This window comes from Amia ocellicauda, chromosome 5 (assembly GCF_036373705.1).
Source record: "Amia ocellicauda isolate fAmiCal2 chromosome 5, fAmiCal2.hap1, whole genome shotgun sequence".
Taxonomy (NCBI): domain Eukaryota; kingdom Metazoa; phylum Chordata; class Actinopteri; order Amiiformes; family Amiidae; genus Amia; species Amia ocellicauda.
In genome coordinates this window covers 40,867,369-40,886,370 of record NC_089854.1, presented here as the reverse complement: position 1 = coordinate 40,886,370, position 19,002 = coordinate 40,867,369, and the positions used below count along the sequence as shown (strand labels likewise).

The following is a 19,002-nucleotide window of genomic DNA, read 5'->3' as shown; positions in this document are numbered from 1 at the left end:
TATTCTATTAAACAAGTGAAATTTTAATCTTTTGTTTCTGACAGTGTAGGGGTGAGAGTCACTTTAATCAATAATGTAATGGCATCTTGTTTTAAACTAAAATTTAAAGAGGATCATTTTCCTTTTCAGGTCGAGTTTCAGATGAAATTGGGTGAGAGCACCAAGGGTGACATTGAGTGTGTTTGCTGTACAAAGTCATAAACAATCTCAGTGTTGTGGCATTCTTCTTGTGGACGCATCTCCTCTGGGGAGATCTACCGTTAGACTGATTTGATTCACACTGACTGCCGGTGACCTTGGAAACTCGCCTATAGATATAAACTCACTTAGAGACAGATTTAGTATAATATGAAGCTGTGGATTAAAAACATTTTTTTTTTCCCCCTTTTCTTTAAACGGAACAGCCATAGATTTTATTGTTCGTTGTAGGAAGCTTTCCAAAATGTTATTGCTGATTTACATCAATGTTCCTTCTCACTGCAATAACCTTAAATATATATATATAATTTTTTTTTTTTTTTTTTTGTTGGTGTATGTGTATGTATATACTGGCAGCCACAATTATGGCGACATCAGGTGGCTCCTACAAAGAAAAACTATAAATAAGCTGTGAACATAATCAGGTTTGTGATCCATTATAAGAGAAAATATAACAAGTGAAGCTTTTACCTCGGTTATTCCAACAAAACATTTAACCCTACTCAATCAGGCAGCTTCACACAGTTTTCTGATTTCAAAACTAATTCAGTTCAGGAGCTGTATGGAAAGTATGCTACAAGTTAGTTGATTTGGCTAGGCAATTGGCTGCTTGATCTTTTCATTTGGGAGCTTGAACGTAATTAAATCGCAATCTTTATTAAATTAGGTCTGAGACCGAATAGTCGAACATTCGCCTGTTCGTTAATGATGGCATTCAGCATTCTCAAATAAAAAATAAAGTACATATTGATTTTATTTTAAAGCCTGTACTGTTGATTGGCTCTATATTTAACAGTAATGAAGATTGACTGGAGGGAGGGATTTGTCATTTCTTATCTGTGATTGGCTAAAATAGAACGTATGTTGGCTAACGATGGCTTCCTCACAGAAAAGTTCTGCATGAAAATACTTTTTGTAAATAACCAATCAGCACAGTGTACAATGGCACAGTAGATTTAATCATTTTGTATTGCGCTTATATTTTGTAAGTCGCCCTGGATAAAGGGTGTCTGTCAAGAAATAAAAATAATCTTTTTGGAAAAGGCATAACTGGTTCATGTAAGTCAACTGAAGATTTTATGCTGTTTCCAACGCTACCCCCAAGAATATTACTGATAACATGTTATACAAATGGAAAGCAACCAGAAGCAACAGTAAATGCAGTTATAAGCATGTACCTCTGGCCTAGTAAGAGGACAAACTGGGTTATGCATTTGTTAATTAACTAAGCAAATGTTCTGCAATAGCCTTAGGTAGTACCTGGACTTACCAATACTGTAACTGAAAGAGTAGATGAATACTAGGCCTTGTAATATGTTACTGATTTGCAGCTGTATAACTGTGTCCAGAGGCTTGATGAATTCCCCTCAAGATTTAATTTTTGGTTTACTTCATTTCAGGTCAATGTCACAGTGGATTACATCAGGGCTGCCACCTCGGGCTCAGAGGTGGGCACGGGCACTGGTCCTGGTTTCCCAGAGCGCACCTGTTCTACGGTCACAATTGGAGGAATGTGAGTTTCTCAAAATTATGAATACAAAATGGAGCGTTTATATAAAGGGTTAGTGCAAATTTGATCAGATGACGGGGTAGCTTGGATTTATTTTTAAATATGAGGCTTAAAGCAAGCTGAATGTTGTGCATCCTTTGACATTTTGCCGACTGCATCTGTTATAAACAATGACAGGGGTCATGTGTCTTTTTTTATTTTTTAAACTTTTTTCTAAGCAAAGAAAGATTTAATGAAATCTGATTATAAAGGTAATCTATCTTTTTGTCACATTAAATACATCTTATAATGGTTTTGAGGCCTGTTGAGGTTATTCAGCTTAGAACATATTTGCCTGCTTTTGTGCATATTTAGAGATCTGAAGTTATTACTTATTTCCTTTTACGCTGTGTTTTCCAAAGTGTGTATTGCTACACTTGCTTTGTTGTAGTGTATGTGTGAAAATATTTCTACTCCAGATATACTAATATAAATCTCGTTCATGTTAAGGAAGTAACTATTTTGAAAAGATTTAGTATTGGGTGTAATTCAAGGGTTTTAATTAAGCTGGGTTCATCGTTGTCGTCTTAGGAATTTAATCATTCAGAAGTGAAATATTACTTACCAGAAAACTATGGACTAATGGATGCATTGGCTGCACTAAGACAGCATAGTTAAATTACATAGAGTAGACAATCTTAACATGGTTCCAAATCACTTAATCTTACCTATAATCTATTAGCATAGGTGACTCCATTAATTTAATATGTGGGTCAAGGTGGAGTTAATAGATTCCACCAATCTAAAACAGCCTTGCTTTCTCTTTAATGTCTTTATTTTCTGGTCATCCCTCTGGGACAAAATTAAGTCGTATTAAGATTTACTGATAACAGTCTTAACATCCATATCATGAAATATCTGTTGGGGGGGTGGGATAAAAAGTCTGCAGATGTTCAGACATTCCCTGAGGGTTTCTTGTCATGTTTATGTATGTGGTAACCGCATAAATGATCAAATAGTAAACCCACCCAACATTGCACAATCAAAAAAAGGCATTTTGTATAACTTGTATAATGTGTGCTGTCTCCTGTCATTTTCAGGCTTCTTGTAGTTTCCATCTATACTTTCCTGTACAAATCTACATTTCCCTGAAAACACCCATGTCTGTTTACAGTTCCCTTGGGCATATTCCATGAATACAAATGCCATTTTGTATTAGGTGCACATCAGGATAGTATAGATTTTCCCAGTGGGAAAATAAGAATCCATTGTACCATTGGGTAGAAGAATTGCCATTGGGTGTTCAAACCACAGCTTTTAATATTAATATATGTACAGTGAGGGGAAAAAAGTATTTGATCCCCTGCTGATTTTGTACGTTTGCCCACTGACAAAGAAATGATCAGTCTATAATTTTAATGGTAGGTATATTTTAACAGTGAGAGACAGAATAACAACAACAAAATCCAGAAAAACGCATTTCAAAAAAGTTATAAATTGATTTGCATGTTAATGAGGGAAATACGTATTTGACCCCTTCGACTTAGTACTTGGTGGCAAAACCCTTGTTGGCAATCACAGAGGTCAGACGTTTCTTGTAGTTGGCCACCAGGTTTGCACACATCTCAGGAGGGATTTTGTCCCACTCCTCTTTGCAGATCCTCTCCAAGTCATTAAGGTTTCGAGGCTGACGTTTGGCAACTCGAACCTTCTGCTCCCTCCACAGATTTTCTATGGGATTAAGGTCTGGAGACTGGCTAGGCCACTCCAGGACCTTAATGTGCTTCTTCTTGAGCCACTCCTTTGTTGCCTTGGCTGTGTGTTTTGGGTCATTGTCATGCTGGAATACCCATCCACGACCCATTTTCAATGCCCTGGCTGAGGGAAGGAAGTTCTCACCCAAGATTTGACGGTACATGGCCCCGTCCATCGTCCCTTTGATGCGGTGCAGTTGTCCTGTCCCCTTATCACAAAAACACCCCCAAAGCATAATGTTTCCACCTCCATGTTTGACGGTGGGGATGGTGTTCTTGGGGTCATAGGCAGCATTCCTCCTCCTCCAAACACGGCGAGTTGAGCTTGATTTTGGTCTCATCTGACCACAACACTTTCACCCAGTTCTCCTCTGAATCATTCAGATGTTCATTGGCAAACTTCAGACGGGCCTGTACATGTGCTTTCTTGAGCAGGGGGGCCTTGTGGGCGCTGTAGGATTTCAGTCCTTCACTTCGTAGTGTGTTACCAATTGTTTTCTTGATGACTTTGGTCCCAGCTGATCATTAACAAGATCCTCCCGTGTAGTTCTGGGCTGATTCCTCACCGTTCTCATGATCATTGAAACTCCACGAGGTGAGATCTTGCATGGAGCCCCAGACCGAGGGAGACTGACAGTTATTTTGTGTTTCTTCCATTTGCGAATAATCGCACCAACTGTTGTCACCTTCTCACCAAGCTGCTTGGCGATGGTCTTGTAGCCCATTCCAGTCTTGTGTAGGTCTACAATCTTGTCCCTGACATCCTTGGACAGCTCTTTGGTCTTGGCCATGGTGGAGAGTTTGGAATCTGATTGATTGATTCCTTCTGTGGACAGGTGTCTTTTATACAGGTAACGAGCTGAGATTAGGAGCATTCCCTTTAAGAGAGTGCTCCTAATCTCAGCTCATTACCTGTATAAAAGACACCTGGGAGCCAGAAATCTTGCTGATTGATAGGGGATCAAATACTTATTTCCCTCATTAACATGCAAATCAATGTAACTTTTTTGAAATGCGTTTTTCTGGATTTTTTTGTTATTCTGTCTCTCACTGTTAAAATATACCTACCATTAAAATGATAGACTGATCATTTCTTTGTCAGTGGGCAAACGTACAAAATCAGCAGGGGATCAAATACTTTTTTCCCCTCACTGTATGTAGCCTATGTGTGTATAATTAAGATTCAGTTGAACAAAATGGTGGTTTGTTTTGGAATCTGGTGAGGCCCTGTCTGATCACATACATTGAAATGCATTCCTCACAGTATACTACCCGGAGAACACAAAATACTTGCCTTTTACAGCACCTTGTTAAAATGGGGAGATGGAAGCATTCAATCTGTTAAAGTTAATGTTGCTTATTTAGGGCACGTCTTTAAAAGCCTGTTTAAAACAGCAGTACATTCTGAGTTTTCAATATTTATTTTGTACATTGCACTAAGAGCACAGACGCAACTTATGGAACAAAGATCCAACCTTGTAAAGTAATCCAAATTACTGAATAATAAGAAAGTGGAGGGGAGAGAAAACTAAAAGCTTTTCTTAGTGTTTTTTAAATGGGCTTTCCATTCTCCAATCTTCGTTCATCTCCTGTTGCTTTAGATTTGAAGAGTAGAAGTTTTGGTGATCGTTTCAGAGACTAGAAGGGAATTAGCCACTTCAAAAATCTAAAATCCTTACTTATCTCGCCTCCATCTTATTTTTGTATGAATTAGGCCTAATCTTTTGCACTGAAAACAAATGTCTATATAATGCCTTTAGACTTCAGTGATGCATGCTTTCTTATGGTGAAGTGGAGCTTTTCAGGGTTCTGTCCATTTTCTATTTCAAATTCAACCCTAGATGTCACATGCTTGCATCATGTTAATTTTGTCAACATTAATTTAGTTTCCCCACAATAAAGATTTATAGAGATTTATTCAGGGAGCACTCTAGTTTTAAAGTCCAACTAGCAGCATCTTTCAAGATTAATTTGCTTTCTTTGGCTATCTTGACGACAAAGGCTTACAATAAGAACACAGTTTAAATTATGACCCCCGTGAGGTTTGTGACCATACTTCTGCTGCTTCTGTGCCGTTGTATATCTTGTGGCAATTCTGGAATGGTCCATTTATTGTCTAATCAGGTGATGCCACCTGGTTTGAAGTACCTTAAGTGTAGTCCGGGCCTGTTTAACAGTATTCCTTTTATTATTTTTTTTTAGTGAAAGATGCCTGAGTAACTGTTGAGGTTTCAATATCTTAAACACTGTGGACTGTTATTAAGGCCTGGGTTTGGTTAAAATCTGAGAAACGGAAGCTTTTTGTTCAACTGCAACAATGCAGCAGTAATTTTACTTTTAATTAAAAGTGTAACCAAAATTAAGCACTTTAATATGTTCTTGTTTTCGCAAGATAAACAGACATAATCATGACACAAAATTCCAGTTTGTCTCTAACATTTACATGTTGTTGTTGCTCCTCATCTAATGCTTTTATTTTCCTTATTAGAACAAATCAGAGCAGAGTTTTGTTAAATATAAAATAATCACAGCTGCTTTAATATAAATTAGTATTGTTTAAGGTTCTGCTCTACTAATTTAACATAATTATAACTATACTAATAAGTTGCAATTCTTGTTTAATCTGAATTACCAAGCAGTAATCAAAGATACACATTTAGTATATAACCTGCTTTAATATAAATTAGTATTGTTTAAGGTTCTGCTCTACTAATTTAACATAATTATAACTATACTAATAAGTTGCAATTCTTGTTTAATCTGAATTACCAAGCAGTAATCAGATGCACATGAAGTGTATAACCTGCATTAGTTGAAACAAATGTGACCATGATTAATTTTCATTAAACTATAGGCAATCTGACCATATCTGCCCTTTAAATGAGTTGATAGCTGGAAACTTGAAGATGCGTTTAATACAATACTCGGATTAATTAATATGCATTTCGTTATAAAAGTGGTTGAAAAAGCAACAAAAATCAGATCCACATTGTTTGTTTCTGATAATTACATACTTCTAGATGCAAAGAAAAGTGATAATTTGAAATGTCTTTTCCAAATAGCAATTATGTTACTAGCTATTTGATCATTAAAGTCTGGTAAACAGCATATGAATAGTCCACAAGCATAATGATCAAAGTCCATATTTTATGGAGGTTTCTTTTTTTTTTTTGCATTTTTAAATGCTTGCAATTAAATACACACGGATATGCAGAATTTGAAGACTGCATCCAATGTTTCCAAACATCCATGGGTCGTATCCTATAATATCATGTTTGGATCTTAAATCAATTAGAATCCAGATGGTTCAGAAACCTGTTTTTCTCCAATCAGTCAAAATAGACTGATTATTCTGTGCCTGGGCTCTTATCTTTTCATTATCATTTCAGTTTTGTCAACTTTGGTGTTTTGACCACAGTCCATGTTGGGAGGGAATAAAACTAAACACTGCTGTTAATGTCAGCTGTCTCCCCCCAACGGTTAAAAGCTTGTGTGCCTGAAGCATTTTGCACAAACATTCAAACAAGCTTCACTTAAAACCCTGAGGTGCAGATACACTTGACATTCTCCTCAGGTGCTGCTAATTTGTGGCCACATAAATTGTATTTATTATTGAAGTAGTGCCATGTACATAACACCATTTACCGATCTTTGAAGAGTGATTTGTACACAGATGGTGTAGTTGAATGTGTTATGGCTACTGCATGTATTGGGGTGATTGGCTTATACACTAATGTATGAAAGATGTGACTCGAGTTATTTCTAATTGATGAGAGTACTCTTAGAAATCGGAGGTTTTGCTTTGAACCAGCCTTCATTAAATATTAATTTTGCAGACATCTCATTATTGCAGTTAGATTCCCCCCACCTCCTCTTCTATCAGGTTTGAACAGTTCCCTTCCAAAGGTCAAAGGTGGTTAAACTGATTTTCTTGCAATGAATACATATTATTGGACGTCTGGTATTTCACCCCCCAAAGCAACCAGAGCATAATGGCAGATTAACACTTCATGTATTTAACATTCCCTAAATGCGTGTTGAACACCGCTATTGAAATGACAAGGGCATTCTTATTTCAAAGGTTTTGAACAGCTTAATGAAAATGAAATGCACATCTTGCCATTTCTTTAGGTAAAATAAAAAAAAATATATATAAAACATTCTTGCTACATGTTTTCAGTTATTAATTTCATGGAGACCACTTTCTATTCTCTGTTCTGTCCCTGTAGCAAACACCTTTTACCCTTTAACTATGTGAATTAATTTTCAGTCAGTAGCAATTTGAAATGTCTAAGTTAAATTTAAAGAAATCTAATTACATGCAGAAACAAGCAGAGTTGCTCCTCACCAAACAAAAGCTTTTCTGTGGCACTGTCCCATCTCTAAACAGAACTGACAAGCAGAACTTTTTTAGACTACTATTTTAACAGAATGCATATTGATTTCCATACAAAATAAATAAAGGACACGTTCGGTTGCTTTCCTGTAATATGTGATGAAATTTAAAGTTTTATGATGTATGTATTCTGACTAAAGCTGTTGATGCTAGATAGAAATGTCTTTAAATATAGCCATTTCATTTCCTCTTGAATGATAATGTGGATTTATGTTTGTTTGCTGCCCATTGGAGTTAATTTAATGTGCATGTGGCTCTGAAGCTTTTTTTTTTAATGTATTGTCAGATTTATTTACATTTTTATATATATATATATATATATATATATATATATATATATATATATATATATATATATATATATATATATATATTTTAGCAGATAGACAGTTCCTGCTCATCTATTTAATTTGTCAGGAATACTTTAATGTTTGCTAAATTCCCAAACTTGTCAGTTTACTAATGGCTCAAGTTAAATCTTTAGTAGAGTAATTTAGAAGGTTTGATTTATTTATATATTTATTTTAATTGAGCCTTCAAAATTGTCAAACAAGTTAGTTTTTAATTTTAGCACCTGACAGTCTTGCAGTGTTATCCTGTCATGGCGCAAACAGAAATGTTATTGCAGTTTACTACATTATAAAATACCAAAGCAGTTTCTTAATAAACTGCATGCATGCTTCTGAGCCCAGGTTTACTTGCAAGATCTGAATCAATGCGGTCCACTAATTATACACTGTTGGGTAACACTGAAATTAAGCTGTTATTTGGTTATTAGCGCTAAAGCCTTTCACATTCAGGACTGCAATATTTTGGCTACGAACACAGAATTATTCAGTACAAGTGTACTCTCCAGTGACTTTCACAGTGTTTAAAATCATGTTCCCCTGGGAAACCTCAGAGCATGGGAAAAGCTTCCTTAAAAAAAAGGTACCTCTATGTTTAAGATGTTAAAAACTGAATATATTATAGTTCTGTTTTTCAGGGAGTGTTCAAGAGACTCTGATTTAACAGTACTTAGTACAAATAATATTAGTAGGCTGTCCAGTAGGAAAGGTTTTATGGTAATGGAAATTGATATGGATGCAGGGAAATGTGTGATCAAACTGTTTGACAGAGCTGTACTGTACACATCATACTTCACTTTCTCAAAATAACAGCCTTCCAAAATACATCATCTCTGCTTTTATTGAAAACCTCAGCATGATCTTGTCTCACCTTGCCTGAAGTGCGAGTAAAACATTTAAACAGTTTGTTTGTGTAGCATTTGCATAAAAATAGAAGATTTTGATGTAGCGGATGTGTATTTTTTGACGTTAGACACTACCTTTCCTAAAGCAAGACTAGACTGATGGATGTATGGTTTTTTTTTTTTTTTTTTGGCCACATTTATAGATCACCTATAAATGTCCATGAAGCTATACTCTATAGGCGGTGGCAGCTCGTTGTAATATACAAGTTCACCATCCGTACAAACAACCTTATTATTTTTCCCCCTTAGCTTGGTTCCAATTAAGACTTAATCTCAACTTGCACTTGTTTTACACAGAAACCCACATAATTCAAAGGAGAGGAAAAACATAAAAAGCATGATCTGTTCTGAGACTTTGTGGAAATGCATGTGTCTTTTGCTTTATTAATCTGATTTCCTCCTCATTTGCAGCAACATTGCTGAGGCCCTTGTTAGTAAAGGGCTGGCCACGGTGATCCGCTATCGCCAGGATGATGATCAGAGGTCGTCCCATTATGATGAACTTCTTGCTGCCGAGGCGAGGTAAGCGTCGAAACGTACCATGCAGAAATTGCATATGCTGCCACAAGTCTTTTTTTGATATTCATTAATAAACCCAATTGCTGAAACTTGGATGTCTGTTCAATTCTAATAAAAAATAAATAAATCCCCAAAAGACGTGGTGCATGTGAGCCTGAAATCAGCAAAAAGATATTCAATTGGCGTGTAGGAACCATCACTAATTTAAGTGTAAAAATGTCTTGCCTTCGTATATTAATAGGCTCCATTACCTCCAGACCCCAGTGAAGTATTTTATTCCCTCGCTAATGTTTAGTGTCAAGAAAACAAGAGTTAAAACCAAAAACAAACCATAAAACTACTGTATATTAAATACACTTTGTATCCGAGGTTAACTCATGCCCTGGAGTTCCCTCATTTTTCATGCAGCGATTAAAAATGCACACTTATAACTTATACTGATCATACAAGCGTTAATCAATACCTTTCCTACACTGACCTCCATTCTTTGGGCCTTTAATGCTCAGGGCCGAATACACTTGTGAGGCTGGCACACCGTAAAGCATTTAAAGCAAGTCTGCGTTGTCCTTTATTCCCCCCTGAATGTTCTTGTTCACTTAAAAGCCTTCTTTGAAAACAAAATGAAATTGGCTCTGCAGCTGTAGTAGCGACTGTTCAGCTTGGTTTTGCATAGTCTGCGATTTAATTTTTCATCAGACAGGATGAAGCCGCAAATATAATACCAGAATTTGCGATGGTTTCTCTAATATTATGAGCCTTACACACAGGGTGGGGAAAAGGTTATACATTTGTGCATTGATTACACTTCTTGTACAATGCTGACATTCTCTAGCTCACTGTATAGTCGAGGGAGACTCAAAAAGGCCCATGTGATTTCCTTAAATAGTTTTTGCCATTTAAGCACGGATTGAAATAGAGGTTGGGCATCTCATGAAAATGGAGGTTATTTTTGTTCATTTGTGGTTACATTTTTTCTTCTACTCTAGAAATCCATTTCAGTCTTTCAACAGTCTGCATACAATAGTGTTAACCTTGTTGTGTATTCCATTTTCTGTTGCCAATTTACACATTTTTCCTTCTATAGCATGTACATCAACATACCTTTTACCTCTGGACTCGTGGCTAAATATTTTATTTTTTATTATAAAGACTTTGTTTTGTATCGTTCCCTTATGGATCGAGAAGAGAATAGAAGGGCCCAGATTCATTTCTTTGCTCAAATTGCCAACTGCTGCTTGTGTTCCACTAGAAATCTCTCAGGCCAACTTTACATGGAGCTGAAAATTAAATTAGAAACAAGGGGGTGATAGAGAGTGAGATTAAGAGCTGTGAATAATATTGAAAAGTCAAACACTCCTTCCCTTGATCACAGGTTCCCAATTGAAGTGCACATTTTTTGCAAGTTACTTTACCTCCAATGTTAGTCGTTAACTGTGATAGATATTTGAAGCATCGACTCATTTCTCTACTAACCTAGTTTCCGGTATAAGAGGCAGTACTAAGCTTTCTTATTTTAACCTCCGAGTCCACAATCTGGGGCACTCAATTTTGATTACGGATTTATTTTAAAGATTTTGGTTGACATGCCGTATTGTAATTGCGGAGACCCATGCGTTCCGTATACGCTGTGAAGCAGTCTTTTTTTTTTTTTTAAGCAAAGTTATTCAAAATAGTCGACTGCATATTGGGAATCTGCTCGTACAGTTCCTGATCAATACCATTGTTTCATTGACCTAATTTTCTATACCGAATGCTGCAAGTTTCGTAGGGCTATGGATTTGCAGTTTGCATAGTTTTTCCACATTTTATTAGATTAATTGGGAATGCATGACTGTTGAGCGTTAACTCTCGCACTACTTCTAAATGAGTTTCCTCAAGGGCTATGAAGGCAGGTAATCAACTTGTAAGTTTTCTTTCTATTTACATATACCAGGGATATTGTAACATGACCTTGGCTTTAGGGAATTGTGTGCCACATGATATTCTCCATCAACAAATGTAAGAGGTTGTAATAATCAAATGCGCTTTGTAAATGGATAATGCTTGCCCTTCCCCCCCACTTTAATGGAAAACAATTTTCTGCCTACACATCTTCTTAATGAGTTTAAATATATTGTGCATGATCTGAGTAATGTTTCTATTATAAAGTGTGCTATAGCGATTGTCACTGTTTACCCTTCAGATGTCATATGAATGTAATAAGACCCCTGGGCAGTCTAAATTTCACAGTGATTGGACAGGGCAAAATGCAGATTGCCTCATTCATTTGTAAAAATGTAGGGCAAGCATGCAAGTCAGCCATTGGGTCGAACTACATTTTGTCGCATGGGATTTTAATATTGATTGTTTGAGAACACTGCATTACAGAAGTGGAAGTGGGTGATGGACTTGGTGTAAAACGAGGCCACGCAAATATGTTATTTTAACATAATGACTGCCATATGAGTGCCTCTCAACAATTTTCTTTAGTAAATCAGGTCAATTTACTTGTTAAAAAAATTAAATGTTTTTATATGTATGTATGTATGTTCAATAGCTTAGTTTCATTGTCTGTTAATTCTAACCACTGGCTTTTTGTAAACTTCAAGAAATATAGATCGGGAGAGGTTTTGAGCGCTATGTTCATCTCAAGCAACGGCCAGTTTCGTAAATATGCATCACATACACGCCATAGATCACATCATTTTTCAGTAATTAGTTTTCAAAGGATCCCCCCCCCCCCTGTAATTTTTGTAACTTTGTTTTCCCCCCAGAAGATAAAAGCCTCTTTGAGATTTACATTAACATTACTCTTCAAACTTAAACAATTGCTGAAGAAAATTCTCTCGTATATAATATATAATTTTAGAAAGTAATATTTCAGCATGCCTTTTGGTCCAATTTTGATAATAGGAGGTATTCTCGTTAGTGCATGTTCTTGGCTAGCTTTTATAGGCCTAGAAGTGAATTAGACTGACTTAATGTCTTTCCTTCTGAAAGGAGTAACTTATCATTCAGGTACTGTTACTTCCGCTAAAAAAGGAAAGAAAAAAAAATGCTGCTGATGGTGCACAATATAATGTATTCTGTGCTGTACTGAAATGCATTTATTTATCTATTTATCAAGTTATGGGAAGACAACTGGATATTACTGAATTAAACTGCCTTTGTCATAACCCCCTGTGGCACTGTTGTTCATTTTATTAATAATAAAAAGCCATTTTGTATATTGTTCTCCACAAAATGTATATGTAATCAGCAAGGTATATATTACAGACATTAGATGTTACTTTGAACTCTAAAGCCTTGCCTTTGCCTTGGTTAATTCTTGTAGATTCCATCTCCTTTATACAATGTATATTGTTGGATTTATTTGTTTAAATACATTACCATTTTATTTTTGTTAATTATTTGGTGTGTTAAATGCATTTTTTTATTTTGATAGAGCCATTAAGAATGGGAAAGGTCTACACAGCAAAAAGGAGGTTCCAATTCATCGTGTTGCCGATATCTCAGGGGTAAGTGTGGATGGAAAGCATTTGCTTGCAGGAGGTTGGTTTTGAAGCTTGACTTGGCTATGACATCAAAATATTATAATGGTGATTATTTTGTTTGTTGAATGAAACCCATTATAAACCTGGACAGCACTGCACAAAGGCCATGGTGTAATATTTTAGTGCAATTTTATTTACACTCATGTGTAAATTTGGTTTTGATTACTTTTTCCAGTGGAATTTGCAGTATTTATTAAGGTGTTTTTTTTTTTTTTTTTTTTTTTTGTATGTTCACAACAGTCCCTGGCAGTGCACCACCACGATAAGTTTTTTTTTAACATGTTGTAGAAGAATGCAATTTATAATCTGTAATAAAACATCTATAATAAAATTAGAATTCAGATTTGTAGTGCATATAAATGTGTGTGTTTTTTTTTTTTTTATATATTAAATAAGAGAATCATTGCTCTGCAATTATTTTAAGTATGCAAACTATAGTTTATATATGAAATATAATTCATGTTAGCACTGCTTACCATATGGTCATTACATTTTATTTCTCACTTTAAACTTTGTAAGCAATGTAATAAGCTGAAAGCCAGACTTGGCCATAAAGTGTGAAATGGACATTTAACAACCTACTGTACTGTTTCACACATAAGAGACACTTAATTTTTTCCAGGGAGGCTTTATTTTTGATAACCAGTGTATCCAGGATTTCTTTGAGTAGGAAGAGTCTTCAAATTCACTTCAGTTTAGTTTTATTGTTCAGTCAAACAGTAGAACTACACAAATACCAAATAAAAGTAATATTAACAAATAGCCTACACACAGTATAAAATATGTACAAGAATGATGTGCGAATTACTCCATTGTATTTTTTTTGTTTTGTTTATAAAGTTGCCGACTTAGAGTCACGACTTTATAAGGAGCGTTTCAAATACACTTTTTAGATTCAAATACATTTGTAAAAGAACGATATGTAAATGACTGTTGCATTGTTTTTTTTGTTTTTTTCTTGTTATAAATGTCTTTCCATTATGTTGTGTGTAGGTTCTGTGCCAAAAATGCCAACATTGCTTTGTCTGGCTTATACCATGACTGCTTCAGAGTTGCTATTTGTTGCTATTAGTTTTAAAAACAATTCTTCAATGTCAATTCTTCACATTGTCAATGTATTGGACCCCAAAAAGCATCCCATCCGATCATATAAAATACTAAAACAAAATAAAAATTGACTACAATGATAAAAATAAGATGACTATAATAGGAAAAAAAAATGCCCACATGTATTTTTCAGTTTAATAGGCGAAGAGGAGTCTAACTTAGAATGACACTTTATTCTCACAGCACTGGCTGATGGATCTCAATTAGTTTATTTGACAGAAAAAGCTTTACCCATATAAGTTTCGTTTTTTCAATATGTTGAATAAGAAGTAGCCCCGTGCCATTTTTTAACTGCCTGCAACTCGATGTTTTAGAAAATGGCAACATAAGAGAATCATGGGAAAATGTATTTTAGAGTTGACTGCAGCTCCACCAGTGCCTTCAAAGAGGATCGTTCAAAGACAGTTATGAAAATGTGTTGCTGCTTACAGCTGTGAACAACCTGACAGACACCTAGTCCTATGTCTCACACCAGAAATTGTTTGTTTCTATCGCAGCTGCATGTTATTAAGCACAGCTTAAAAAAATACAAATGGGAAAAACAAAAAACGCTGTGAAGAATCAGGGTTAGACTGAGCAAGTGACTAAACTGTCTGCTCCCTCTAGTAATGCGAGCAAGCGGCCATATTGACAGAATCAATATATATGAAGGATAAGGACAGGGTTGAAATCTGTGAACCAGGAACAGTTTATTGGCGTACAGTGGCCTGTCCAGAAAAACAACATACTATTTATCACAGACCTTATACATGAGAACGTCATTGAAATTCATCTCCGCAGTAAATCAGGTTTAGTTTACCCTATCCTTATCTTCTCTGCGTAATGTTTAATTTTTAATCACAAATTAAATACTTAAACAGATTAAACAATTCAGGAAATAATATACTTGGTTACGTTCTCTAATATTGTAAAAATAATGGAAGCAAGAGGAATATGAATTTGTAGCAGTTAAAGGAATTTATGTATGACATGTAAGGGAGCAAAAGAAAACATTGAAACATGAAATGCATTTTAGCTCCGGTCGGGGGATGATTGTGAGAGATCGTTCATCACAAACCCTACATCTTTTTTTTTTTTTTTTCTCCATTCAATGATGTATGCCATTAGAGTAATCATTGGCCTTATCCAGACTCTTCTTTAAATTCACTAACCACATAGGCATACTTTGTGTCTGTGCATACTTTGTGACTGGGGTTATGGTGAGTAGGCCTTGTTTGGCTGCATCTGCACATCTTTTTTTTTTATAGTCTAAATAACATGTCTTGTTTTTCTTGACAGCGTGTATTGATTTCAATTTTTTGTTGCAGTAAGTAACAAGGGAATGCCTCCTGGGCACATGTAAGCTGGATATATATATATATATATATATATATATATATATATATATATATATATATATATATATATGGTAATTTCAGCCATGTTCAATTGAAAGCTTGGAGTAACAAATGAACAAATACCTTAAATGCCTTTAAAGACAACATAAACACCTTTGTGGTTTATCGGCATTTACTCCTAGTGTAAAATGGCCCCATTATAGCCTTGCCTTCCCACTGTTTTGGAACTGAATACATATTTATATATTTCTTTGTTAATGCTATAGTAACAGCGCCTGCAATCTTGGTATGCTTGCACTATCGTGTATGCCTTTCAATACTGGGACATCATTAAATGAGATAATGGCTGTCGCCCCTTACAGGTAGAAAGTTTGTGAGTTCAGCTGTATATTCTTCTTAGATCTGTTTTCCCCTAAACTGGACAGATCATTTCCGGAGGCGGTTATTATTTTCCAATGCTTTAATTGAATGCGTGATTGCATTCAGGTTATCTTAGCATTCGTAACCCAGTGACATTCACTGCACAGACTGCTAACTTGCCACATGTGTGGCACTTTAAAACACTATCTCTCTGGGGTTCTGTAACACACTTTAACTGTGAAACATCTCTGTGTGCCCTGGAAGTAGGCAAGATAAGTGACTGAAGTGCATGCTGGGGGAATTGCTCAATTTTTCCAGTGGGAGCCCGTAATACCTCAGGCAAAATATTGTACTCTATGCAGTCAAGACTAACAATTTAGATTGAAGGTATTGAAATGTAACCATACACCTGCCATCACATTGTGAGTGAATGCTACTCCAGATCATTTATAATCTGGCAATGATGTAAGCCAAGGATCTCCATCCCTGATCCTGTAGTTCCACAGGTTTGGGTGGGGTTCATTCCAATGGAATTCACAAATACCTTAATTAAACCCATTAACTTAACTAAATTATTTAAGATTTAAGTGAAGTTTAGACACTGATTGAAGATGCCTGTAAAACCAGAATGATTGGTGCTCTCCAGGATCAAGGTTAAACTTCTTTCCATGTTTTTAAGTATATTTTCAGTCTAAGTATTCTTGAATGATTTTAAAGGGCAGTTTTAAGATGATTTAATATATTTGTATTATTAAACAGTTTATATTATATAGTATAATCTTTTATTTATTTTTTAAACCTTGAATCATTTTGGATAAAACGATCTGCCTAATGAATAAGTGCTAGTCATAGTAGGAATAGTAGTGGTTTTATTTCTGTCATTGATTTAAAGGCTCAATTCAGATGTGATCCCTCTGGCAACCCACACATAAAGAGGTGCTGATGGACAGGCAGGCAGCAGCCTCTAATCAGCCTGCCCCGGCTGAGCCTCTTACGGGCTTTTGACACCTATCAACTGCTGTTACCACACGGCTCACCCCCGAAAGGTTGGAGCTAAGCTTGAGTAGTCCGCTTGGCTTTATTAGGGATCTTATAAATAGGTTTGCAGTGAAGAGAGCAAATGCTTCCTGGATGGACGGGTAATAAGTAGGCGGGGAAGGCAAGGACATAGAAAAATGTGCCTTTCTTGTTAAAGGAAACATGCAAAGGCTTGTTTGGTCTTTAGCATGGGCAGCTACAATCTTCAATCTTCCTGCTGTAGAGACATTCTCATTAAATGTAATTAACGCCTCATGAGGGATGGTTTGAAGTGGCCAGTAGGTGTTCTTCTGCGTCAACACTTATAAAATACATGCTTCGGAAATGCTTGAGCTGCTTTCTTGCCTATTGTGTGTGTGTTGAGAGATCTTCATGTATTGCGGTTTCCCCTTGACCTCTGAGAGGAGAAACAGAAAAGCTTTTGATTTAGTCTAAAATTAAATTATAAAGCCCCTGCAGCCTGACCATGCTATATACATAGATTTGTGTTTATCAAGCCTCAACCATTTTTAATTACTGTATACTCCCCCTCAAATCAAATGTTCAGAATCCTTTTCTAGAGGAGTATTTCACTGCAAAAGGCAATTGTGTGCCCCTGATTCAGTACTGGCCCTCCTTCACTAGTGATAGAAGGACCGATAAAAGGTCTTTTGACAGAATAAGGGTGGTTAGTCAGTTCTACAGAATGCGATTATGGATTAGCTGCGTTCAGGCACTGCTTACTCTTATTCCTATTTGTAGTTGAAAATCTATATGTCCTTGATTCCAGCTTGGTGTGGTGGCCCACGCTAATCATGTTTGTACTCCGAAAGTCCATTGTCAGTGTAAACAATGAATACTCGTGTCCTTCACACAAGGGGATTGTGACTGATGCCCTTGTCCGGGGTGTAAGGATTTATTTCCAAATCCGATACAAGGGGGAGAGAGCTAATTGTGTGTCACTTTTGTCTTTTCAAGACCCATTGAGTTGCATTGTGCCTGGTATATTTGTAATTTGTACAGGAGGTTTTGTGGAAGAAGTCTGACAATAAAAGCACTAGGATGAGAAGACGGGTAGAAAAGAAGAAAACAAAAACCTAAATTGTACCATTTAAACTGTGAAATTATGTTTAAACATTTTCACTGAGAAGCACCATAAAAACTCACTGGAAAAAGCACTTCTGTCACCAAGAATATTGTAATGGCAAAATAGAAGTTAAGATTGTGCTAACCCTCCTTAGAACCAGTAAATATCACAGAGACCTTTTAAAATCAGACCAAGAGGTGACCCACCATACATATAAGTTTGGGATGTGGGGAAAGGAGAATAATTAAGTTTTAACGCCACCTTTTTCTTCAAAGTGACACAGCTCAGCTCAGTAAAGAAAAAAATAATTTATCTTGCTACTTTTAGAACCTCATCAGTTTATGTAAAAATAACAAATATTTAGACTATGCAAAGTTTTTAAAAATGTAATCCTGAAGTGGCATTGTGACTTGCATTCCCAAGGGTACAACATTTATCGCTTTCAAAGTCATGTATTCACACACCACAATACTGATGTGCTTTAACTTATTTATTTTTTATTTAATTTTTTTTTAGGAAACGCAGAAAGCAAAGCAGTTCCTTCCATTCTTGCAGCGCGCCGGCCGGTCGGAGGCGGTGGTTGAGTACGTGTTCAGTGGCTCCCGCCTAAAACTTTACTTGCCAAAGGAGACTTGCTTGATCACCTTTTTGCTAGCTGGTAAGTCCAGGTTAATTCCCACATATGACTCTCTGCATTTAATTTGGAGTACTTATAATTATCGCTTATGGATTTTCAGATTTTCTTTCTGTTCCACCATCCATTAAAGCTGTAATTAGCACTTTGCCTATATATAACATAAAGGATTGTAATGACCTGTGAGCCCACAGGAATGCTCTAGGTTTCAATTAAATGCCTCAGAAGACTGATTCAGGTAACAACAAATTGAATAAGTAATATACGATACACCTTTAATAAAACATGAGAAATGGCAGGATCCACTTGGCATTAAAAT

General features: G+C 36.0%; 1 protein-coding gene across 1 annotated transcript in view; it reads left to right on the top strand.

Annotated features, from left to right (window-relative positions):
- The window catches only part of snd1 (staphylococcal nuclease and tudor domain containing 1), a 260,370-nt gene that overhangs the window by 50,370 nt on the left and 190,998 nt on the right, over nt 1–19,002 (top strand). Inside the window, exons 12-15 of the mRNA XM_066705214.1 lie at nt 1,599–1,711; nt 9,501–9,611; nt 13,033–13,105; nt 18,566–18,707. Of these exons, the coding sequence (XP_066561311.1) occupies nt 1,599–1,711; nt 9,501–9,611; nt 13,033–13,105; nt 18,566–18,707 (439 nt within the window). The remainder of the gene's footprint in view (nt 1–1,598; nt 1,712–9,500; nt 9,612–13,032; nt 13,106–18,565; nt 18,708–19,002) is intronic.